Genomic DNA, 24,892 nt, shown 5'->3' with positions numbered 1-24,892 from the left:
AGTTCCAACTGCCCGGTGTCCTGATCACCCCTCCCAGCTGCTAGGCAACGAGAACAACACATTTAATCACAGGTGCTGATTTTTACCCTGGTAAACATTCTTTTTTTTCAGATACTTCAAAATCAAACTGAAATTAAACTTGCATAGACTAAAAGGCCCCATACACTATGGAACCGATCAATCGGAACTCTATTCTATCAAATCAGCCGATCGATTTCAATGGATTTGATCTATCTGACAGGATGGAAAATTTAGGTTGATCTGCTGCTGACAGCAGATCAATGGCCTATAGAGTTGCATTGGATCTAATATTCCAATAATGCATTTAGATCAATGGCCAATAGATTTCATCCTGAACTTGACAGGCATCTGACAGAAATCTATCTGATGATCGAATCTGCTGCAAATCTATAAGTGTATGGCCACCTTAACTTAGTTCAGTCTAGCTTCTCTGCTGCTGCCGCTTATCTCGTCACTCCTAACCTGTCCCTTCTGATGACTGCAATTTTGGTTTTACTTCATAAAATTCAAGAAAAATATTTAGTGAAACAGTAATTTCACTAAACACGTTTCTGGATACAACTGTGGATTTATATATGTGGACTCACTACATGGTATCATTAAAGGATACACAAGTTGAAAATAAAGTATCCCCTTTCACTTACTATGGGGCTTCTTCCAGCCCCATGTAGTCTTGTAGGTCTTTTGCTGTCCTCCCAGTCCTCTACCTTGATTCCCAATTTCTCAGATTCTACAGCCCTGTGTGCATCCCGGTAAAGTATGCGACTTAGCTAAGTCGCTCACTACTGTGCATGTGCTGGCCTGGTGGCGCACCTCCTCGGCTGGATCGTTCTGTGCATGCGTAGTTATGAGTCTTAACGTACTGCACATGTGCAGAACACTGCCAGGCCACAGAATGCGATCAAGGAGGCGTGCAGCAGGGCCAGTGCAATTGCAGTAGTGCATGTCCATAGCTGATCAAGGAAGAGGATCGGGAGGACGGCGAGGGACCTACAAGACTACAGTGCCTGGAAGAAGCCCTAGGTAAATAAAAGGGTATCCTTTAAAGGACAGCTGTTAAATGGATGAGCAGTCTACATCTGTATAATCAGAAAATAGGTGCCACATGTGACATATTTAGTGTGCCAGTGTTCCAATGCATCTATTTGTGTGGTGAATCCCTCTTGTGCTCCCCATACTTTGCTACATCCCATTACAGGATGTCCCAACTATAAGGTGTCCCTTTACTGTAAACAAGTCCCAACTCCTCCAAATCTAACACCCCAAATATTCCCTGTAAAGCTAAACACACACAGCCAATATTGGCCTTCTGGAGTGATCACTTTTGGAAAGGATTTCTGGGAGAATTTGCTTATCTTTATTGGCACAGCAAAAAGCACAAAAAAGGCTTCTGGCGGGTCATGGAAACTGGGGCCAAGAAACACTTTTCTGAGGCAGACTGTGATCTTCCAAAGCGGATAATAATCAAGGGACAAGTGTTTCAAAATGAATTGCAATATCTAGTATAACTTGGGGAGTACTTTTATTTAATGTTTCCTGTAATTGAGAGTATCATATAAAGAACTTCAGTAGTAAAGAATATCTGGCTATGGGAACCAAATGTTTTTGCTAAAACATCTATTAAGCAGTATTCTGTTTATTTAGGTCAAAGGAGTAGCAACAGGGCATGCAGAGGCTGCAACTACACTGGGGTCCCTGGACCAAAGGGGCCCACTAAGGGTCTTCCTTCAACCACCATAATAGCTCTTCATTGGTTGGTGCTATGCTGAATAATCACCTTTATACATGCTTTGAATCGTGGTAATCTATAACAATCTGTTCCCTCCCTGCGTACACCTCTCTGACACTGTTTCGGTCCTTGGCAGGTATTGGTGCTTCATATCCATTATTATAGATTTATAAAGCGCCAACATATTCTGTGGCGCTGTACATTGTGATTTATAGCATGGTTGAGAGGGTCCAATGTAAATCTCGCATGACGCCCATGGCTCCCAAGTTCCGTCTTTGATTTCGGTAGCTTAAAGTAGTTATTGACCATCTAGTATTATATCCTGCTGAGCGACCTAGCGCAAATCCTGCTTTTCTTTGTGTATCGGCAGTGGGAGATGTTTATGCAACCCCTCTGCCAAGATTGTTTAATATATTTTCAAATCTGAATTCAATAGTGAGATAGATCAGTCTACAGTATGTAAGTGTAGGAACACCTCATTAATTGCTTCTACAGAGTTGGGTGCTAAGACCAAGGATATCTGGCTGCCATCCTAAGCATCAGATGAATCTGCAAATGGCCAGCTCACCAGTCAAATTTCAAAAATAGTGGAAGAATAAACATTTGAAACTTGACTGTTGTGCTGGCCATTTGCGAATGTATCTAATACCGAAATAGGATGATAGTGGCTAAGTGTTGAAAGCTATGTACTCACAGCCAGATGAATCAGGGATCTCCGTCGACAAACGATCGTTCCCCGATCCATCTGGCCGAATCTAAAAGTATTGGCGGCCGAGGAACTGAACAATTGTGTAAACGATCGTTTACATGATAACGGCAAATTACAGAGAAAGTAAATGAGGATCAGAACAATCCTCCAACATGGCGGTCGTTTAAAGACAAACAATTGCTGCCGGTGGTCTGCATTTTGAAACATCATTTAACACATTTTTGATAAACAATGTTATGCAGCATCGCGAAAAATCGTTTGCCGTGAAAAAGTATGAAAAAAGGCATCATGGGTAATGGTATGGACCTTAGAGGTCCTTGCCATTCACTAGAATATGTGACCTCAACAAAACTGGATAGGCTAACAGGGTATGTAAGAAACTGTTCAATGGTTTCAAGTCTTTGGGCTCCATTCACACCAGAACCTAAAATGTTCCGATTCACAGAATGAGTCCCAATGGACAAATGTACATGTTGTCGGATCCTGTGCAAAGCGTAGGATCTGTTTAGATGTGCCAACATGTCCATTACAGTGACAGAACACAAAGTCTTGATCTGCACAACCTATTTATGGATCTGGATGGAAGTGAGATATGTCCCAAGGGAGACACTTTGAACAAGGGGTCCAAGCCATCATAGTGGACCAAGCTTTCAACAATAGAACTGGGGCCAGGGCTTTATAAGAAGAACAACGTCTGCTAACTCAAATCAGGTTTTTAAAAGATCCAGTCCAGTTTTGCTGGATCAGTTATGTTCTCCTTTTTTTCACGCTTCTTTAGCCCCAAAGTCTCCATACGGTGTTAAAGCCAGTAGATGCAGTAACAAGACCAGGCATCTGTGACTCCACCATATCAACAGTAGATAGCTAGAGGTTTAGGAGATCTGCCACAGGAAGAATGTCAGGAAGAATTTCACAGCACAACCATTTTCTTCCACTTAGCTACACATGAACAGACACCTTTACAAAGTTTTGTAGGTAATGAAGAATCTCTTGAAATATTCATGTGTTCACCAGAGCACATTTGTACAACATCAAGAAGCAAGAAAAGTCATTGTAAAAATACACTTACAAGAAGGATTGAACTTGCAGGCCTATGCCCTAGGGGCACCTTTGGGGCACAGCAGTTGCTGACTATGCTACAGATGTTTATATGACTCTGCCAAGCGTGCATGTTTGTTGCTATCGGGGAGGCAGGGGGAGGTTGTATATAGCATCTTGGCACCAGCTTCTATCGGGGATGATAAAGCCACTGTCACTCAGACGATTCCCATGTAAGCGATATTATTGCCAGTAGGCCATCATCCAAATAAACTTTACCTCTGCCAGCATATCGCTGCTCTGATGCCATCGGTTAAACGCTAATGCCATTCCAACTGACAATGCAGCACCAAATCGCTCCATATTACGATTAGCTGAGGAAACACAATCATATTTCCCCAGACAGAGTGGAGAAGTTTGGGGAATATACCTGTATAGACATTAAAATGTTTTTTAATTTAATCCTTGCTGAAAGGGTTGTTTCTTACTGGTGTGAAGGGGAAACCTGCAAAAACCTTCTGTTTTTAAAAGGCCAAATGTTATTTTCCGGTTTCATCATAAACAAGCTCTCTTTCATATTCTAATTTACTTGATAAAATAATAACTTAAAGAGACTCTGTAACAATTTTTTCAGCCTTAGTTCTTCTATCCTATGAGTTCCTATGCCTGTTCTAATGTGCTGGGGCTTACTGCAGCTCTTCCTAATTACACTGTCTCTGTAATAAATCAATGTATCTTTCCTCTGTCCTGTTTGTCGGGCTAAGGCTTTGATTGTGTGGAATGTGCAGGGCTGCTTGTGATTGGTAGAAGCGATACACACCCTCTGCAGGCCCCCTGCATACTCACACACTATGCTTAGCTGAGCCTATTAGAAGCTGGTTAGTTTGTTTGTAAACATTGCCTAAAACTGTTAATTACAAGCCAGGATTGCAGCAGAGAGTGGCAGAAACAGCACAGAGGGGCACAGGAGAAAATAAGGAATAGAATGGTATGCTTTTTAGTGTAAGAATATTAGAGTACAGATTCTCTTTAAGTCAGATTAGGAGAACCTATTCCTTTTTTTAGAGTTTATAATTCAGCCACACTGTGTACCTTTGTATGACTGTTAATGGATATCTCTAACAGGATTGTTTGAATCATGCTTTTGGTATCGTATAATATATGAAAAACTTTACGGACTTGAATCCGCAACAGGTTCTGGGAGATGCTATCCTCAGTGATTTTCTGGGGTAGACACCTAAGGGTGTAGTTCCCCAGAATGATGCAGTAGTTACAGTGGGATGCGAAGGTTTGGGCAACCTTGTTAATCGTCATGATTTTCCTGTATAAATCGTTGGTTGTTATGATAAAAAATATCAGTTAAATATATCATATAGGAGACACACACAGTGATATTTGAGAAGTGAAATGAAGTTTATTGGATTTACAGAAAGTGCACAATAATTGTTTAAATAGAATTAGGCAGGTGCATGCATGTGGGCACTGTTGTCATTTTAATGATTCCAAAACCTTTAGAACTAATTATTGGAACTCAAATTGGCTTGATAAGCTCAGTGACCCCTGACCTACATACACAGGTGAATCCAATTATGAGAAAGAGTATTTAAGGTGGTCAATTGTAAGTTTTCCTACTCTTTTTATTTTCTCTGAAGAATAGCAACATGGGGGTCTCAAAACAACTCTCAAATTACCTGAAGACAAAGATTGTTCACCATCATGGTTTAAGGGAAGGATAAAGAAAGCTGTTTCAGAGATTTCAGCTTTCTGTTTCCACAGTTAGGAACATATTGAGGAAATGGAAGACCACAGGGCTCAGTTCACGTTAAGGCTCAAAGTGGCAGACCAAGAAAAGTCTCGGATGGACAGAACCAACAAATGGTGAGAATCATGCTGTGGGACTGTGTGGCCAGTGCAGGGACTGGGAATCTTGTCAAAGTTGAGGGATGCATCGATTCCACTCAGTACCAGCAGATTCTGGAGACCAATGCCCAGGAATCAGTGACAAAGCTGAAGCTGCACTGGGGCTGGATCTTTCAACAAAACAATGACCTTAAACACTGCTCAAAATCCACTAAGGAATTCATGCAAAAGAACAAGTACAACATTCTGGAATAGCCATCTCAGTCCCCAGACCTGAATATAATTGAAAATCTGTGGTGTGAGTTAAAGAGAGCTGTCCATGCTCGGAAGCCATCAAACCAGAATGAACTTGAGATGTTTTGTAAAGGAATGGTCCAAAATACCTTCAACCAAAATCCAGACTCTCATTGGAACCTACAGGAAGCGTTTAGAGGCTGTAATTTCTGCATAAGGAGGATCTTTTAAATATTGATTTAATTTCTTTTTTGTGGTGCCCAAATGTATGCACCTACCTAATTTTGTTTAAACAATTATTGCACACTTTATGTAAATTCAATAAACTTCATTTCACTTCTCAAATATCACTGTGTGTGTCTCCTATATCATATATTTAACTGACATTTTTTATCGTAATAACCAACGATTTATACAGGAAAACCATGACAATTAACAAGGTTGCCAAAACTTTCGCATCCCACTGTATATACATTTTTTTTTTGCACAATTTTGTATTTTGTGACTTAATTTCTGTTTAGTCATGTGATGTAATTTTATTACTCCATGTGGGTGGGTATAAAGATGTCACCTGGGTGAGCGGCGGTACACCTGAGGAAGGGCAGCGCCGAAACATGTCATGTGTACCTCTGTGTGCTCCCAATACAGTTTGATTGCTGAGCCATTTGTGCGCCGTCTCCAATTTTGTTTGTTCCCAGTGTATGCAGGAGTGGTGTCCCTGCTGGATTCTATCACCAGCAGTCTGAACTATATTGGAAAAAGTGGAAAGTGTGTGATTTTCTTCTGTGCATCTCTGTAGGTACATTAAGTTTTTTTTTTTAAAATAAATAAAGAGCCCCAATAAAACTGCAAAAAAAGATGTCAACAGTTAGATACTTATCGATCGACAGGTAATCTGATGGGAAGTTGTACTGTGTGTACATGTCCAAACTGCTCCCGATCGATAATGGGATCAATTTTTCCATGATGACTTTAACGATTGTGGAATTCTTCCCGTGGTCAGCGCACAGGATGCGTGCTGACACTGCGGAAATCCTCCATAAGCGTATAATCAGAGAACCCAGCAAAAGGTGCAACGCACCTGTAGAGGGGAATTCCTGCCGGCAGATGGAGCCGTGGAGTGCAGAGGAACAGATCCTCTGCACCGTCACCGATGCCAGATAGGAATTGTATGATGGGAAGCAATGCAGGGCAAGATGGCCCTTAAAGAGAGAGAGCACAGCCGCAGAGTGTATGTGTGTCCACCAATCCAGTCGCCAACCCGCGACAGTGAACACACAACAGCAGAAACAAAGTAGGAACGCAATCGCGAGAGAGGCGATTGCCAGAAGTGACACAAGACTGAGCAAGACAGAGCACGAGAGTAGCAAAGGCACAGCAAACAACAATGAGAAGATAAGGAAAATAAATGCTAGCTAAACGCGAACACCGCACTCATTCGCAACAGCGAACGCGTTTACGGCGCGGTCTCCGCACGAAAAGCGCAACAGAGACAAGCACGCCACCCTAACTAACCAACGCCACACAAACACGAAACAGAGAACGCGAACGCTTGCTTAACGGTTTCCCCACCGAACCTACAGCAAGCGTTCGTATCAGACAAGACAGAGAGAAGGAGCAGCCAGCAGCAACCGCAGCACTGGCCTACACTCCCAGAGTACCAAAAGGAACCACCGCTGATACCGTTAGAGCGAGTGCGATCCAGACAGACAAACAGAAATAGAAATAGGTCAGATAAGATCCACCGCTCTTCCGCCAGAGCGAGTGCGGTCTAGGTTCAGAGACAGTACAGGAAAGATCCACTGCTCTTTCCGCCAGAGCGAGTGTGAACCAAGTACAGAAACAGGCTAGCAGGATCCACTGCTCTTTCCGCCAGAGCAAGTGTGATCCAAGTACAGAAACAAACGATTCACCATCGCCAACCGCTGGCGACAGTGCAATCGCAAGGTCAAACAGAAGACAGAACAGGCAATACAAATAATACAACCTGACTGTACTAGAGAGATGCCTAATGCAGTCCCCAGGAAAACTCTAAGATCATCTTTAGCAAACAATAGCAAGGCTGACACTCTAGGAGTGTTTCAACAGTAACAAACCATGATGACCAGCAAAGGATTGTGGGATCACATGGTATTTATGCTGCAAGCCTTCAAGGGAGGCGGCTAGATACTTTGCGTGACAAATGTATGCAAATTCCTCAGCAGCAGAACAGGTCAGAAACTTGCAAAGTGAAGACAGGTCTCTCTTCCAGAGACCTGCAGCCCAACAGACTAGAGGAATGGTCAAACAGCTGTCTGCCTGTGCAGCCAGCTGAACGGATCATTACAATGACTTTGGAAAATCGATCCCCTTATCGAACAGGAACAGATCGGACATGTCGGAAATAATCATCCAATTCTTTTCAATTAGAGGGGAAATTTCATGGTGTGTATTTAGGCTAGGATTGTTTAGGCTATGGAAAATCTTTGTCCATAAAAGAGTTCGTACCAGAATGCCAATTGCCCATCCACAAATCCCACCCCCTCCTCATTTAAGATGGTATTGTTCTATCAGAGAATTTCATGGAATGTGGGATAAAAAAAAATATTTAAAATAAATCACCCAATAAGAAATAATTTAGCTTACTTATCCTGTTTTTAGTGTTCTCTGTCACATTTAAGAACATATGAAAAAAGAAAATAATATTTCTGCTGGTTTTCATCTTTACTTTTTCTCTGTGATGCCAATAGTGACATCACTTTTTCCCTTTTTTTAACTCAGCTAAAGGGGCCCATACACTCAGCCGATTTTCTGGCCGACCGATCGATCCAGATTGATCGATCGATCGTTTGCAAATCGGTTGGCCAGTCGACCGATCGATGGCTTTCGATCGATTTCGATGGATTTCCATCGAACTGGCAGGGTGGAAAATTTAGGTCGATCTGATGAGATTGCTTATCAGTTTGCATTGGCCTTAATGGAAATCTGATGGCAAAAAAATGCCATCAGATCGAATTTCAATATATTTCAAACTGAAATCTATTGGAATTCTATCCTGGTAAAAAATGTTCTAAAAACGCATCAGATAGATCATCAGATGCATTTCTTATCTATCTGCTGCCAATCTGACGAGTGTATGGGCACCTTAAGTGTTAATGTAATACTTATTTACAGATTACAGTTCCTCACACAGAGAATATTTAAACTAGATAACAGGCTTACATCACTGTTTAGACTATTTAAATGGAGGGGGGATTCAATCACCTTCTGGTCATAGTGTCCTCATCCTATCTGAAATGTAAAGTTTCTGTTATTTGCATTTTGAGATAAAATTGCTACTGCTGCTAAAAAAAGAGAAAAAAAATATTCTCACAATCTGTCACTGCACAGTTTGGCAAAAACACACAGACCAGGTAAAGAATAACAATAAAAATTAGGGGACATATAGGGACCTATTTTAGAAAAAAAAGGGATTGACATATATTTGGGACACTATTTTTCACTATTTTTCAGCAATTTGTTTTATTATTGGATGTTACAACCCCTTTTAAGCAATGGGGAAACTCCCGTACATGGGAGCCTGTAAATTCAGATGTTACAGAGCTGTGTGCTCTACTGTAAAGAGAATCTGTAGTAAAAATAAAAAAAAGTGTTTCCAAAGACCCCCAAAGCCCACCAGAAGCAGAAAAGGGCAGTCTACGACTGCTAACAGGGAAGCCTGCAGAGGAACGCTGGGACCGTGAGGAGGCCGGGAAGGCTCTATAGGACCCAGAGCCTTCCCTCTCCTTAGGTGAGTATCTGTTTTTAATTTCCCTGCAGATTCTCTGGTCACAGACATTATAGGACAGGCACAACCTGCTACCCTCAGAGCATTCTACCCTCTGCAATACTCATGAGGTCCTGTCCACACTCATGCATTGTTGATTTCAGCAACACAAAATTAGAGCTATAAGCAAAGCATCAGACAGTGCGCAAACGGTATGCGCTGTGCAGCAATGCATTCCGGCAATCCACTGCTGCATGCATTTCAGTGCACTGAGATGTCCCATGCGATGTAACTGAATGTGATTAGCACCGCTGCGGTCAAGAACGAAGGTACCAAGCGTTTTTGTAAAATTAGTAGCCACCTGCTTTGATAGCCAACGCCTAAGTGTAGCCGAGCCCTAGAAAAAATACTGTAAACTCCTAATTGTCATGAATCTGATTGGTATTTGCTGTTAAAATAGGTGAATGACTTTTGACTGAATTACTTTTAAAAGGATTCTTAAACTAAAGATACTTTTATATAAAAAGCTCTTTTTTTTTTGTGTTGATCTTTGCATAAACTGCATAAAAGCTTACATAGGGTGTATTTTTATTTCATTTTCCTGTAAAGCAATGTAAAATCAAAACATAAATAAGAGAATATAAATATAACAAAACGGCTAATCTGCCATCCAGCAAGTTAATGCTAGATTGAGCTCTAAATACAAACTTGCATTAGTCACTGCCTGACCTAGCAGCGGAATGAGCCGATTTGTAATTTTAGCAAGCATAAATTCCTCCCTGCGGCAGCAGATTATCAGGCTGCAGCTCGATCAAAGCTTGTTTCTAATGGATCAATAGCTAATGGATATCATTCAGCCCCACCATGTATGAGAGTTTCATCTTCCCTGCTCATTAGTCTGCCAAAACATTTAAGGGAGAAAATAGATCCTATTAGAGGGCCAAACATTACCAGCAATAAAATAAAACAATCATACCTGCCTGAATGTTTTATCTATACTGTAAAAAAAAAATTGTAATACAGGCAGTCCGGACTTATGAACCCCTGCCAGTATGAACAGTCTGAAAACGTGAAATTTGATTCTAACGGATCAAGTCGCAAACACATTTTTCCAAAAAGACCTCGTAGTTTTTTAGAAAGCCCATTTTAAAAATGTAAAGAAAAAATGGTGGGGACAGAGATGGCACAGAGGGAGACACTAAACGCACAGGAGAACAGAGGTGACACTGAGGGGGACACTGGAGGCACAGGGGGGCATAGAGGAGTTAAGGAGGACAGAGATGGCACAGTGTTTCGACTTAAAGAGAACCTGTAACAAAAAAAAGTTCCCCTGGGGGGTAGTCACCTCAGGAGGGGGAAGCTTCGGGGTCCTAATGAGGCTTCCCCACCCCTGTAGCTGCAGGCAGTCCAGTGCCGTCTCCCCGAAGTGTCCCGGAATCCTCCCTCGACAAGCCTGACAATCGCTGATTTATTTACCTTTCCTGGCTCCAGCGGGGGCGCTGTTGCGGCTCTCCGCACTGAGATAGGCGAAAATAGACGATCTCCGTCGGGTCCGCTCTACTGCACAGGCGCCTGCGCAGTAGAGCGGCCCGACAGCAATCAGCTATTTCCGTCTATCTCCGAGGCGGAGAGCTAATACTGCGCCTGCGCTGCAGCCGGAAAGGTAAATATTTACATCCCCGCTGTTCAGGGAGCTTTATCGCCGCCGCCGTGGGACCGAAGAGGACGGGGGAAGCCTCAATAGGTTCCGGAGGCTTCCCACACCCGAGGTGAGTACCCCCCAAGGGAGGATTTTTTCGTTACAGGTTTTCTTTCACGGACACATCAGAGGAGGAAAAAAAACAAGATCTACTCACCTGGGGCTTCCTCCAGCCCTTGGCAGCCTATCTGTCCCTCGTCGCAGCTCCAGTGTCCTGGGGTCCCCTCCATTGTAGATGCCAACCTCGCCAGGTCAGCATCTTCTGCGCTTGCAGGAGCACACTCCCATGGCCGGGAGCATTCTGCACAGGCGCAGTACTTCTGTGCCTGTGCAGAGCGCTCCAGGCCATGTGAGCGCGATGGTAAGCAGCGCAGCCTTGTGCTCGCGCAGGCACAGAAGATGCCAACCTGGCGAGGTCTGCATCTGCAGTGGAAGGGACACTGGGACAGATAGGCTGCAAGGGGCTGGAGAAAGCCCCAGATAAATAGATCTTGTTTTTTTTTCTTCTCCTCAGACCTGTCCTTAAAGAATGGATATTGGTTATGAACAAACCTACACTTCCTATCTCATTCATTAACTGGGGACTACCTGAATCTATACAGTGTCTATAAAGAGTACAACCAAGCTACCTTTTTCTATTTTTAACTAGTATGCAAAAAGCAGACCTGCCTGGATTTTTTTTACTGTCAGTGTCTCCATTGAAAATTGATTTGCCTGGTGTAATTGATTATACTTTAACACTTTGGTCTACTTAATAAAACAAAAAGAACTTTGCACTGTACCTTTCCTGGTGGTTTCCTCTGCTCTCCTCCTCGCATATCCATAGATGGTGGCACTTGATAAATATCTTGTGACTGGGTCATTGATGGTGGCACCTGATAAATCTCTTGTCCTCCGCCCACTGATGGTGGCACTTGGTAAGTGTCCTGGGCTTGAGGGGGATTGGTGGATCCTACTGGGACCTGGTAGAGTTCCTGTGGTTGATTCATGGAAGGTGGAACCTGATAAATGTCTTGTACTTGACTTGAGAACTGATGTTGGGATGGTGGGGTCTGGTACACAGTAGATTGCTTTGAAGGGGTTTTTGGACCTGGATGCTGTGACCCCTGGGGGCTCTGGTAAAGTGTTTGTTGCCCTTTAGGTGGTGCTGGGACCAAGTAAACACTTTCTGCACTCTGATTCTGGTAAGGAGAATGCATGGTTGCGTACTGGTTTGAGGGAACAACATTGTAAACACCTTGATTGTTATAAGGCGATGGAGTCTGAGGTGGTTGCTGCTGGGATGGTGGTTGTGGTTTCTGTTGACCCTGGTCACCACCACCACCTTGTTTCTTGTCATACATCCCAACCAGTATCTTAAGACGATTTCCAGGAACAATGCCCTGCCTGCCATGTAGAGAGCAGAGCCACCATCCATCTAAGCCTTGGGTGTTACGTTCCAGCACCGTCATGATATCCCCCTTTCGAAAGGTCAACTCGTCTGGGGACTCCGCCACATTGTCATATAGAGCTTTGGCCAGCACATTCTGCAAAACAGAGAAATAAAAACACATTATTTGCTAAAATATTTTATTAAAGACTTATGCTAATTACAAATAGGTAGACAACATACACCTGAAACATTCTTCACCCAGGCCAATGTGCTGGATTTTTTACGTAAACTTGCCACTTCACACAAAGGCCTGCATTAAATAGAGTATATGCATTAGAGTATATGTAAAGCATACTACAGATCTGTAGATGTATTTCTTATTTTAAATGGGACCATTGCTGTAAATTCCGAAGTAAAAGCCAGAATGATACTTACCTATTACCTAATTCAGCAACAACTACTTCTTTAAGCATCCAGGAAGCCATGTGGCAGCTCTGAAATGCAAAATACTGCACAGATTCCTAAAAACCTACCAATATTTTGTCTCAGACACTCTCGATAAATGTTCCCCAGAGTACCTAAGGCCACATTATGAGGCACCTCCCATCAATAGAGGATACATTCTCTTTGCAGTATGCAAAGGCAGAAAGGTAGAACAAAACCTGGATTTTATGGCGCAAGTTGTCAGTGTTTAGACATTTGTTCCTGCTACACTGCTATAACTTTGGTTGGCTTGCCTGATGGTGTACGCTTTATTTTTACACAGGTCCACTTTAATATCAATAGGTTATACCAAGCAATTTGTAAATGAGCAGTCTGTCCAACCATCCATCTTATGAGGAAAAATGCCCTGCCTCTTCCCCCTGCAATGCTTCCAGTGGCTGTTCAATTGGTCACGTTTGCCCAGAGTTGTAGAGAAACAGAGCATTTTCCTCACAGCACAGTCTACAATCAATTGTAAAGCCCAGTTTCACAAATCATCCTGGAGGGCTTCCTGTTCAGTGTCCCCTTCACAATATAATATCTGAAGTATACAGTCATACAAGCTATTTTTTTAACCTCTGATAGATGAGCAACTTGCATGCTAGCATTTATATAGACTATTGTGTAGTGAGGTTACAAGTATTAAGGGGACCCGTAAACAAAATCAGGGTGCTGTTGCCATAGCTGGAGCAAAGATCTAATGGAGGGCAGGGATAATTATTGAAGAGCTAAGGATGTCATTTTAGATGTTTATATACAATTTATTTGTAATTTAACGTCCCTGGCGTTCAATCTGTGGGAGGGAAATTTTTGTTTTATATGTATTTTAAAATAGTGTAGCTAGCACTAGGCTAGCTACACATGTGCCCCAAGTCCCCCAGCACCGCTTTGATCCCCCCCAATCGCTGCCGGCTATATTTACCTGGCCACGATTCCGCGAGAACCGCAACTTACCCGAACAGCTTTTGTCGTCGCTATGGCAACGATCGGACATGACGTCTGACGTCATGCGCAGTCCTGATCCTCCCCATAGCGACGCCTGGAGGCTATTAGAGAGGTTGCGCCATCGCGGGTTCCGGGGGAGGTATGTATAAGGGCGGCGATCGGGGGGATCAGAGGGTGCCAGCGGCGATCGGGGGACACATGTAGGTAGCCAAGTGCTAGCTACATGATATAAAACCATTTTTATTTTTAAAAAACACCCGGTGCCATGCAATCCCCTGTGGCGGTAAGGACGAGCTGAGCTTGTCCATACCGCTCAGGTGGTTAATAAAGTAAGATTTTTTTATAGTATCTGTACAGGTGTCTGCCTACAATCAAGTGTGTGTACAGACGGCCCTGATACATTGGGAGAGATACAACATACCAGATCATCTCGCCCATATGCAGCCCAACTCCACTGTTCCCTTCCCTGCTCCGCTCCTGCCTCACATTGTCCGTCCACCAGCCTCCATAGTGACAAAACATGTCACTATACTGCAGCGTAGGAACATGTCTGTACAGCCTCTGTCACTAAGGGATTGTGTAACAACCGCTGCTAGGCAACCGTAGTTGGAAGTGTGTACAAGGCTATAGGGTGTGTAGAGTCTTCCAATTTTGATTCGCCAATGCCTGCCCGATTTCACCACTTTCATGCAGTATGAAGGCCAACAGACATTGAATACTATGAAAAGATTGTGTAGATAAGCTCTCATACTACATAGAAGTGGTAAAATGGAACAATGATTGGCCACTCAAACTTGGATGTGATTATGCACCCTTATTGAATGGTTAGGTTTCCTAAAATACCTTTTAGGCCTGGAACCGACTACAGCGTTTTTTTGGAACTTTTAGGGAGTGCTTTCAATCGCTAGCGATTTGCCTAAACGCTCTGCCAATGTAAATGGATGGAACAGATTCCACCAGAGAGATCGCAGGACATGCAGCATTTTGGGAGCATTTCCATTCTAATGATTTGTATAGGAGCAGGGAAATCGCTCCCAAAATCACTTGCAAAATGCTATCACAAATTGCTAGCGATTGCGCTTTGCGCTTTTTTAGTGGGTTCCAGGCCTCAAGCTGGTACACATCTTCAACTGTAGCTGGATGTACAAATCAACTAGTGATGTCAGTGCTAATGAGCAACCCATGATAAAACAATGAATGAGCATTTATTTATTTATTAATATAGCGCCAACATATTACGCAGCGCTGTACAGTATTTTGACTTGTCACTAACTGTCCCTTAGAGGGGCTCACAATCTAGTCCCTACCATAGTCATATGTCTATGTATGTATCGTGTAGTGCATGTATCATAGTCTAGGGCCAATTTTAGGGGGAAGCCAATTTATCTGTATGTTTTTGAGATGTGGGATGAAACCAGAGTGCCCGGAGGAAACCCACGCAGACACAGGGAGAACATACAAACTCCATGCAGATGTTGACCTGGCTGGGATTCGAACCGGGGACCCAGTGCAGCAAGGCGAGCGCGCTAACCACTACACCACCGTGCTGAGTGTGAGTATGCCATCTAAGCAAACAGGACATTCATTTCCCTGGAGCATGACAAACCTGGTCAGTCTCTTGTCCTGTAAAAGGTTTGATTGGTTGATGATGTAATTATGTCTGTATCTACCATGGTTTATAAATTACTAACCCCTCCTTTTCCCTTGATGTGGGGGATAAACCCTACATAAAAAAAAAGTTAACCAATCAAAAGGCATCTTCAACAGGTTTCCTGCCCAGCACCCAGATAAGGCTGCAATAGCAAAGAATCTCTGCAAGAGTAGTATAGGGTTGTGAAATATTAATAGTTAGCCAGGCTCTCATGGTGGAATGTGAAGTATCCTGCAGCAGAGATTCAGAGGTCAGAGAGCTCAAGTTCAAAGCCAATGCTGCTTAATCTCAGTGCTTATGAGGGCGAAGGGGAAACAGTCTGCACAGCCATAAGACACCATAGAACAAACCACTGCATTCCAGCTAACAATCGGACCTCTATCTGGTCAGGATTCTTGCATGGAAAAAAGGCAATACTGAAAACAAACATAAAGCGGACACAAGTTATTTTGCTGTTTGACGGGTTGGTGTCAGGTCCAGCTGGCAAAGGCTGTCTCTAGCCATTTAATATAGTTTTAACAAATGCTCTGTGTTTCTGCTTGTGATGTACAGCTGGGAAAAATCTACTTTGTTCTGTAGTGAATGGACTGTTGGCACTCTTATTAGTTAGTAAAGCCTAGTACACAAATACAAGGAGTGTCACCCATCGAGGATCGAGGATTGGGAATTGATCCCTTGGGTGATAGTTTGGAGCAGAGTCTGTACAGGTAGGTCACTAGCCTACAAACTAGCGACATGTCATGTCTTGTTGCTATGAAAAGGGGGAGGAGGTCCGACAGCACAGTGTATGACACAGTGGGCAGTGCGAGTAGGAGAACAATGCCCTCTGCAAGTTCTCAGCCGAGACATTTGCCAAACTGATCTCTGGCTGACTCATCAATGGCATTGAGGGCAGCTGTACACACACTAGGTTCTTGATAGCGACGATCCTGATCAGCCATCACTGCTGGGAACCATCTAGCGTGTGTACAATAGTTGGTTTCCAGTTTTCAAACACCCTAAAGACACAGTCACACTGGAAGTGCCAAAAAAAAGCTAGCAGTGGCTGGTGCTTTGCATGGGGCAGAGTGACACAGTTATCAGGCACTGACTGGAACGTTATAGTAGCTGGCTGGCTTTACCAGGTGCTGACTGGCACTTTATTGAGGCTAGCCGGCACTTTTACCAAATGCTGTCTGGCATTTTATTGGGGCACTTTTAGAAGGTGTCTATTGGAACCTCACTGGGGACAACCTACTAGTACAGCAGAATCTATAGTAAACTGTACTATAGTAAATCTCTGACTTTAATAAACTCAGTCCCCAGGTCCTGACCATGCTCCTGTATCAATATACCATGTATGACCGATTCTGATACAGTAAGCTACTTGGCCAGATTCCGTGAAGTTTACTATAAGGGGATTTTTGCTGTATTTTGTTAAAGAGATGTAAGGCACTCGATTACCAGGAATAACTTGCTGTGAGACTTTAAAAAGGATAAACTCATAACATACCGGTAAGTGCACAAAATCATTAAACTGCCCCCGATCAATTACACTTTTCAGTCTATTATTGAGAAACATGTCTCAGTGGCAAAATAAGCACCACACCATAGATAACCATTAGTACCACCAGCAAAGCTTATTGGTGCCCTCTCTTGCTATAGCAGCCTCTCCTACTCCTCTTCCAGCCTCTTGGTACCACTCTCCCCCAATGCACTGTGTGACACATACATTTAAGCAATCTAAGCATACCATTGTTGCATGTATGCATACCTCCCAACTAAAATTAGTAAAATATCGATTTAAAGGATGGGAATAAAGTTTATAGTCAAACACACAAATATTTAGTAGCGAAATATATATATTTAGATAGAAAGAGGGACAAAGTCCTGAAAGAGGGACAAATGAGGAAGAAAGAGGGGCAGAGGGACAGGGCTCCCGAAGAGGGACTGTCCCTCCAAAAGAGGAACAGTTGGGAGCTGTGTGTATATATAGAGTAAACATGCTGATTGTCTCCATGTTCAGGTTTGAAGCAGAGACTCTAGCGCTGCAAGGCAAGACTGCTATCCACTACGCCAGTCTGCCACCCGTATTAAAGGAGGTACAAAAAGAAAGTTATTCAGTGGAACCAGTGAGGCCTAGTTTCCACTTGCAACGTAGGTGGCCGTGGTGATGCATCGTGTCTCCCTAGAGGCGGATTGCTGCACAAACACGATGAAATGCATGCAGCCATGCATTGCGATTCCACTGTGAATCGTAACACATTTATGGTTACATCAGACAGTGCCGTCTATGCACTTCTGCTGTCTCTGACATCGCGCATTGGGCTACATCTAAAATCGTGGATAAAAACTGATCCATTTGCTGCTTAAACGGATTAGTTTGTTACGCTGGGTATCAGTTTTTCATCCGCATTTTCCATTCTTTTCCATGTCACCACTTTCTTGGTATACTTGTCACATCTGAGTTCCACAACCCCTGCTGGCACTGCCGATTTTGTGCACTGCATGGGAGAACCGCTGGCATACAGATTGGAGCCCCAGCAACAGTGCAGACCAATCAGAAGCCTCTCTCAAACCAGTGAGGATTCTCATTGGTCTGTTACAATCCAATGGGAGCCTGATGCTTCTGATGGGGCTTGGATTTGTATATTGGCACTTCTCTGGTGGTGGCAGCAGCAATGGAGGACCCGAATGTGAGGCGACCACCCTAGTGAGAACATACACAGTCACTTCCCATAGGCTTTCATTAATTCTGTTCTGTTGGTGCCCATAGGCATCTGCTTCGTCTGGCCGATCTGGAACAGACGTTCAGGACTCATACTTGCGTTCTGAACTGACTAATGTGAATGGATCCAATTGCTTTGCATAGGATCCTTTTGCATCCATGAAGATCCATTCCATTTAGTTAACCTAAACAGAACGTTTTTATGGCAATGTGAACAAGGTCTTAAAAGCTGTGTTCGATTGAACCGCTTTAAGGTGGCCTTACACACTTAAAGTGTACCAGAACTGAGCAAATATACAAGTTTTTATACATACCTGGGTCTTCCTCCAGCCCCATTGCGTACGGATCGATCCCACGCCACCATCCTCAGTCTTCTCCCTCTTCGGTACCAGGTCCCGTAACTTCAGCCAGTCGCGGCCAGTCTACACAAAAGAAGTGCGCCCTCTACATATCTACTTGGCAGCCAGAGGGAGAAGACGGAGGACGGCGGTTTGGGAGCGATCCCTGTGCATGGGGCTGGACGAATCCCCAGGTATGTATAACACTTTTACATTTGCTCAGCTCTGGTTTCCTTTAAGATTGCCACCCAATTTGGCAAAATGATCTGAATCTGATCAGAGAGGGGTTGATTCCTACCACACGTACGAAATCTGTTGAAAATCTATTTAGCCATGGCAATGCAGTGGTATGGGCTGTGAATCCATCGCTGCTCCTTCCCCACCCTCATTCAAAGGAGATTTCTGTTCAAATGATAATTTCTATCAATTTTCGGTGAAGATTGATCGAAATTATGATTGATAAGACCTGTTGTGCAGAGCAACTGCTGCACTTTTGCAACCTAACACATAGACAGGCATGAGGAAGCTGTACAGTAATTGCAGCAAAGGGTATTATTAAAAGGTACGTACTCATGTCCAACAAAGTGCATGACCAACACCACGACATGACCGGCTCTACGACAAACTATTTAAACGACTTGTATATTCTGCGTACCAACCAACTGAAAGATCAACTCATTCACATACTGCATGCGCAAGCAAAAATACAGACAGCACGACATGGCGGCATTCAAAAAAAAAAGTAGGTCGTTCAAAAGGCATTGAACACGTGGCCAACTGCACGATATCAGCCCAACAGTCGTGTGAGTTGATCCGCCGGATGGATTGGGCAAATCGCCTGAAATCAGTCACTCATCTAGTCATTTGCCCTGAGTACACACGCCTGATTGCTGTCCGACAGACCAAAATCAGAGGGCAATCAGGTGATTTGGTTGCGTGTGTGTACGGGCCTTTATAGAAGTTTGAGAGTGATTTTTCATATACACACTACACTGCATTAGAAGATCAGTTTGCTTTAAAGAAAACCTGAACTGAACATTAAAAGTCAAAATAAGCATACACAAGTCATACTTACCTTCCATGTAGTCTACTCCTCAGTGTCTTTCTCCTGTCCCGCGTCCTATTTGTTCACTGTGATCAAGGGAATTTTCTGTCCTCCATTTTGAAAAAGGCTATTACCCATAACAGCTTTCTGGTCAGCACACTGTTAAACTGTAACATCGCCCACTTGAGCCATAGGGAAACATGGACATTACCTGGTACATCAGTTTTCCTCTCAGCTATAACTGACAGCAACTGATATTTTACTGACAACAACTGATATATTTCAGATCTGACAAAATTTTGTCAGAACTGGATGGGATTATTGTCAGAAGAAAATGGTGAGCTTCTGAGAGGAACTGATGGCAAGGTAACTATGTAATGTTCATTTGAAGTTACCTCATGTGTTTATTTTAAATATTTTTACTCAGTACAGGTTCTCTTTAAGCATAACAGGTTTTTCTGCAGATAACCCCATACCTGTATCTACACAGTGCCGTGTTATTTACATAGCATAACTTTTATACGTTATATATATATTCATGTGCAGCTTGGCTGTTATGCTAGGTACACACCATACAATTTTCTGTTAGATTTTCTCTTAGATTTACCTGCCAGATAGCTTTTTTCCATGTTGTAGGTAAATCTAACAGAAGAATCTAACAGAAAATTGTATGGTGTGTACCTAGCATTAGAAGGATAACTGTGAATAAATGGCTGACACTGACAAAAATGCAACTTTTATGATATCATTGCTGTAAACATAGCTGTCAGCTAACACTCCCGTGGATAGAACTATTAAACATTAACTAGACAGGTCTGTTCACCTTTCTATTTCAGGATAGAATTCACCAGCTAGTCTGCAACCTAGAGAAATGTCTTGAAGGGAATGTATGACAGTGTGGAGTATTTGTTGTTTACCTGCGTTATTTAATTAATCAATAGCTTTCAAATCTGGTTATCCCCATTCAAAGCGCTTCATAAGGTGCGCACACACCTGGGATATATGTCGCCCATCAGGGATCAGGACCGGTTACCCTTGGCCAACATTACTGAGCGTCCCAGTACAGCTGTATAGCTGACCACATGTTCTGTTGCTATGAGAGATGACAGAGCAGCATGTGCATGATGTCATGTGTCAGGCAGCGGAGCACTGCCTATTGAGTGAGTAGATCCATCATGCGGATCGATGGCGGGTTTGGAGTTAGGGGCTGCCATACACGCACTTGATAATCGGCTGAGACAGTCCTTATTGGCAGCCTCAGCCGACTTTAGTCAAGTGTGTGTAAGCCAGCACCTATTCAGTAATGGAGTCCTTGTGCTAGACTCCCTTATGGCTCATACACATGGGGCACAATTGTCAGACAAGAGCGGCGACAGCTATCCACACGTCTCGCCAGAAAGGCAGAGACGCGGTGGAAGCTGTCTGTGAAGGGAGCATCCCCCGGCCGGACGCTCCATTCACTTGCCTTTGTCTCCTGTCGGTAGTCCACATACACACGCAGTACACGTGGTGGACTAGCGACAGTTGCGGAGACAGAAGTTGCCGGCGACTGAACTTTTCAATCGCACCGCAACTTTACTATCCGGCGACAGTTCTTGGCGAGCGCGTCATACACACGGGGCAACTGTCGCTCAGACATGCGCATGCCACGTGTTTGTGGCGACAGTTGTGCCCCGTGTGTATGAGCCATAACACTGCCACTGCCTACTCAGTGCGCCCTAGTGGTTGCAGCTCAGGTACTTTTGTAGTGTAGTGTAGTATAGTAACAAATGTTATTTGCCCCCCACTGTGTCACCTTTGCCCTGTGTCATCATACTGGTTTAAAAACTACAAGATCTTTTTGGAATTTGTTTTTTACTTGTTCCTACAGAATCAAATTTTACATTATCGTGCCATTCATATTGGTGGGTCGTTCGTAAGTCGGGTTGTTCATAAGTACTACCTGTACAATTTTTATTGGAAAAAAAAAAAACTAATGTAGTTCCCCATAAAGAGGATGATGGTTATTACTATTATTACACCTTGGGATCTTGTCTCTGTGCTGGTTTTGCAAGCAGAAAGACAAGTCCACACATATAGTTTTACTCTGGCAGGAAGCCAGCAGGTTGTGTAAAACGCCATCTTTCCCGCTCTAACTCCGGTAAAGAGGTTTCTTGTTCTGACCTTCCTACCACAGCTATTACAGATCTCAATCAGGGAAGGTTGCGTCCATGCTACATTCTTAGTTATTATAACTAATTAATAAGAACAGAGAGCATCAGCAGGAGGATGGCACCTTCACAACGACCCTCTCGGTGGGATGGAAAGGAGCTATAGTAGTGAGCTAGAAAATGTACTAGAAAACAGCAGGGAACTCAAGCAAGCAGACGCTACCCAAAGCTGAATAATCAACTTGTACAAATTTCACCTTTTTTAACGCTGATTAAAAACATGCGTATTAAATGCAAACGTCAGGGAGAAGAGAGGTGTGATTTCCCCGAACAAGCGGAGGTGTCCTCACAATGCAGCTTATGTCTCACCTGCACAATCCACTGCTGCTGGTCCTGACTTGTTTTGGCGGCACAATTATTCATAGTATTTGAGTGTCTCATTGCAGAAGGCAGCTCATTAGAGAAAGGATGTAGCTCCAAAGAGAAGCTTAAACAGCTGTTGCTTCCTAAATAGTGAACGTAGAATCCATAAAAAGAAGTATGTATCCTTATTCCCACAGTGTCTGATCATTCCACCACCGGTGCCCTGAAAATTATTGCTATTAGGTATGAATAAAGGATACCCAGTTAAGCTAGGAGTAAGAAGAACAAGGGCCAGCAGGAACCCTGTAGTTATAGGCCCTTTTTTCTGCATGCAGCCTACCATGCTGCGTCACCTAAACAGCCGCATGCCATCACAGAAGTAGCGATGGGGCTATCACACTGATCGCATTACAGGGTGTTGCGGGGGGGGGGGGGGGGGGTCCTGTCATGGCACCGCAAGAGTTGCAGTGAGTTGTGAGCCCTAACCCCCGAAATGAGGCATACTTTCAATGGAAAGTACCGTATGCCTCACTGATTTGGTTGTAACGCAGCAGTAACATGCAGTGCGACTTGACGTGGTTGGTTGTGGTCCGATCTTTTAACAATTGCACTGCAATGGTGTAAAAGCAACCTTAGTATTAAAAAGAGCTGAGAACTACAGCTTTGTTTTCTTAGGGCCTATTTCCATTAGCTGCGAATCGCAGTTTTTTTCTGCATGCGATTTTGGATGCGGCACTGCAGCCTATTAAAATAATAGGCTGCATCCAAATCGTTGCACAGCCAAATAAAAAGGCTGCCGGCAGTTTTCTGCAGACGGCATCTGAATCCCTATAGCTTATTAATTAGTTGCATGGTACAGCTATAGAGATTCAGCTGCGGCTTTGCAACAGCACAGGTGCCCCATCACTCTCTGGTTCCCATGCATACCCTCTTCTCCCATGCTCTGTGGAGGTATACTGTCCATTTTGACTCTGCCTTGCTCATATTAGTGTAGACTGTGGGGCATAAGTGCTGGATTAACCTGGTTCCCTTATGTGCCGCACGTGCTGTGTACATATCCAGTGACAGGGATGCAGGCAGAGAGGAGGAGGCCAGGTACAGGGGCCAGGAACAGCTGCCAGTGTAGGAGGTGAGAGAAGGGGAAGCAGACCAGGAAGCTTAGTAAGGGTGGCCCTGTCCAGCCTTGTTGAGTTGAACAGGGCACAGGACAGTTCATTCCCATGCAAAAACATATCCTCTGTCACTACACTCACAATCTTCAGACACAGAGTCAGAACAGATCCATACCTCGCACTGTTGAGCGCCCAAACTCCCCGAAATAGCTGTCTGCAAGTTGAATCAAATAACTTTGTAAAATGAATAGCTATAGGTGTGCCAAAAAACAGCAGTTCTGGATTCCTTTCAAGGACATAAAAAAATGAGTTGCATGGCCCTGCCTGCTTTCTTAAAGCAATGTATTTCACGTTATGTTTTCTGGAAAGGTAGAAGAGACAGATCTGCCAATGCTTTTTTTCCCTTTTTAACAAAACAGTGCTATATTTCAATATTTTAATAAGGAAGACTTATAAATCCCCATTGTGAGTTACAGGTGTCCTCAGAGTCCCGCTTCATCCAGGTGCCAGCACATAGCACCACTGCATTGAAAAAAAAGTCCTTAGCCTTTTCTGCATCTCCATTAGGAAAGGCCAAGGTCTTTTTCTTGAAGGGGAGGAGCTATACGCCGCAGCCCAGCTGAAAAAGGCCTCCAAAGATGCTTATTACACACACAGTGTGTCGGGGCTTTATAAGGCCTCTTGCACACTGCATGCGATTCCGATTCAGAATCCACAAGCCATGTGCAGGGAGCAAACTGAAAATCAGAATCTGAATCAGATGTAAAAACTGATTAAAAAGCGGAATCTGAATCGCGTGCAGTGTGCAAGAGGCCTCAGTCTTCCTCGTTAGAGAATAGATTACTTTTTAATGTGTGACCAGAGGTGCTCATTAAGTGTGCTGTTAACGTGCTTGATTAGCATACATGTAAATTGGGCCTTAATGCTATAGCTGCCATAGATTATAAGCAGGAACACAAAGCAGAACGCAGGATTTGTTGTACATTCTATACATGTTTATATCTACAAACAGCCATGGCAAATGAGATTAGTTTCTGAAGTTGTTGAGCGATCCCTCCGCAGCCACCGTCACATCAGACCTCCTAGAGTTTCCACAATTTTCAACAAAGGGTAAAGTAGTCTTTAAGACAGAAAAAATGATTTGTTAATCACTTTATCTCCAGCTCACGCTGTTCGATGATTTGGGGACTTCTTGCTAATTGCCTTATCTTGTTTTTTACTCCCAAGCCATCTTGTTTGAATTTTGTTCAACACATAATTAATGACTGAATTAAGTCATACGAACGCATCGGAATTACATTAAGATCATTATTTTGTGCTTGCGTTATCAGACTTTTTTGCTTCACAACAATGGTCCACAGTGGATGGGGGAGGGGCTACAGATGACCGAAAAAGTGAAACTTGACTTTCATGAAAACTGTGCCATAAAAGCTTGAGTATACATGTGTTCATGAGATGCATCGTTCCCACTCAGTCTGCAGCCGGATGTACATATTCAAAGCACACTGCAAGCTTACAAGGCACGTTTGGGTGATGCTAGCATGCTAGCCCTGCACACATGCTATATGAAACGTGGTGAGGAGGACGAGAACAACCTCCTCTGCTGAGAATCTAGTGTGTGTGCAGCCTCTGCTGAGAATCTAATGTGTGTGCAGCCTCTGCTGAGAATCTAGTGTGTGCAGCCTCTGCTG

At 43.5% G+C, this 24,892-nt stretch overlaps 1 protein-coding gene across 4 annotated transcripts in view; it reads right to left on the bottom strand.

Moving 5' to 3' along the window:
* BCAR1 (BCAR1 scaffold protein, Cas family member) overlaps positions 1-24,892 on the bottom strand; it is a 240,226-nt gene that overhangs the window by 98,502 nt on the left and 116,832 nt on the right. For all 4 annotated transcript variants that reach the window (XM_068260774.1, XM_068260773.1, XM_068260771.1 and 1 more), the window contains exon 2: positions 11,818-12,561. In XM_068260774.1, coding sequence (XP_068116875.1) covers positions 11,818-12,486 — 669 coding nt within the window. In that variant the 5' untranslated portion in view covers positions 12,487-12,561. The remainder of the gene's footprint in view (positions 1-11,817; positions 12,562-24,892) is intronic.

This window comes from Hyperolius riggenbachi, chromosome 11 (assembly GCF_040937935.1).
Source record: "Hyperolius riggenbachi isolate aHypRig1 chromosome 11, aHypRig1.pri, whole genome shotgun sequence".
In the NCBI taxonomy this organism is placed as follows: Eukaryota; Metazoa; Chordata; class Amphibia; order Anura; family Hyperoliidae; genus Hyperolius; species Hyperolius riggenbachi.
The sequence above is the reverse complement of the archived record's forward strand: the minus strand, read 5'-3'. Positions and strand labels throughout refer to the sequence as shown.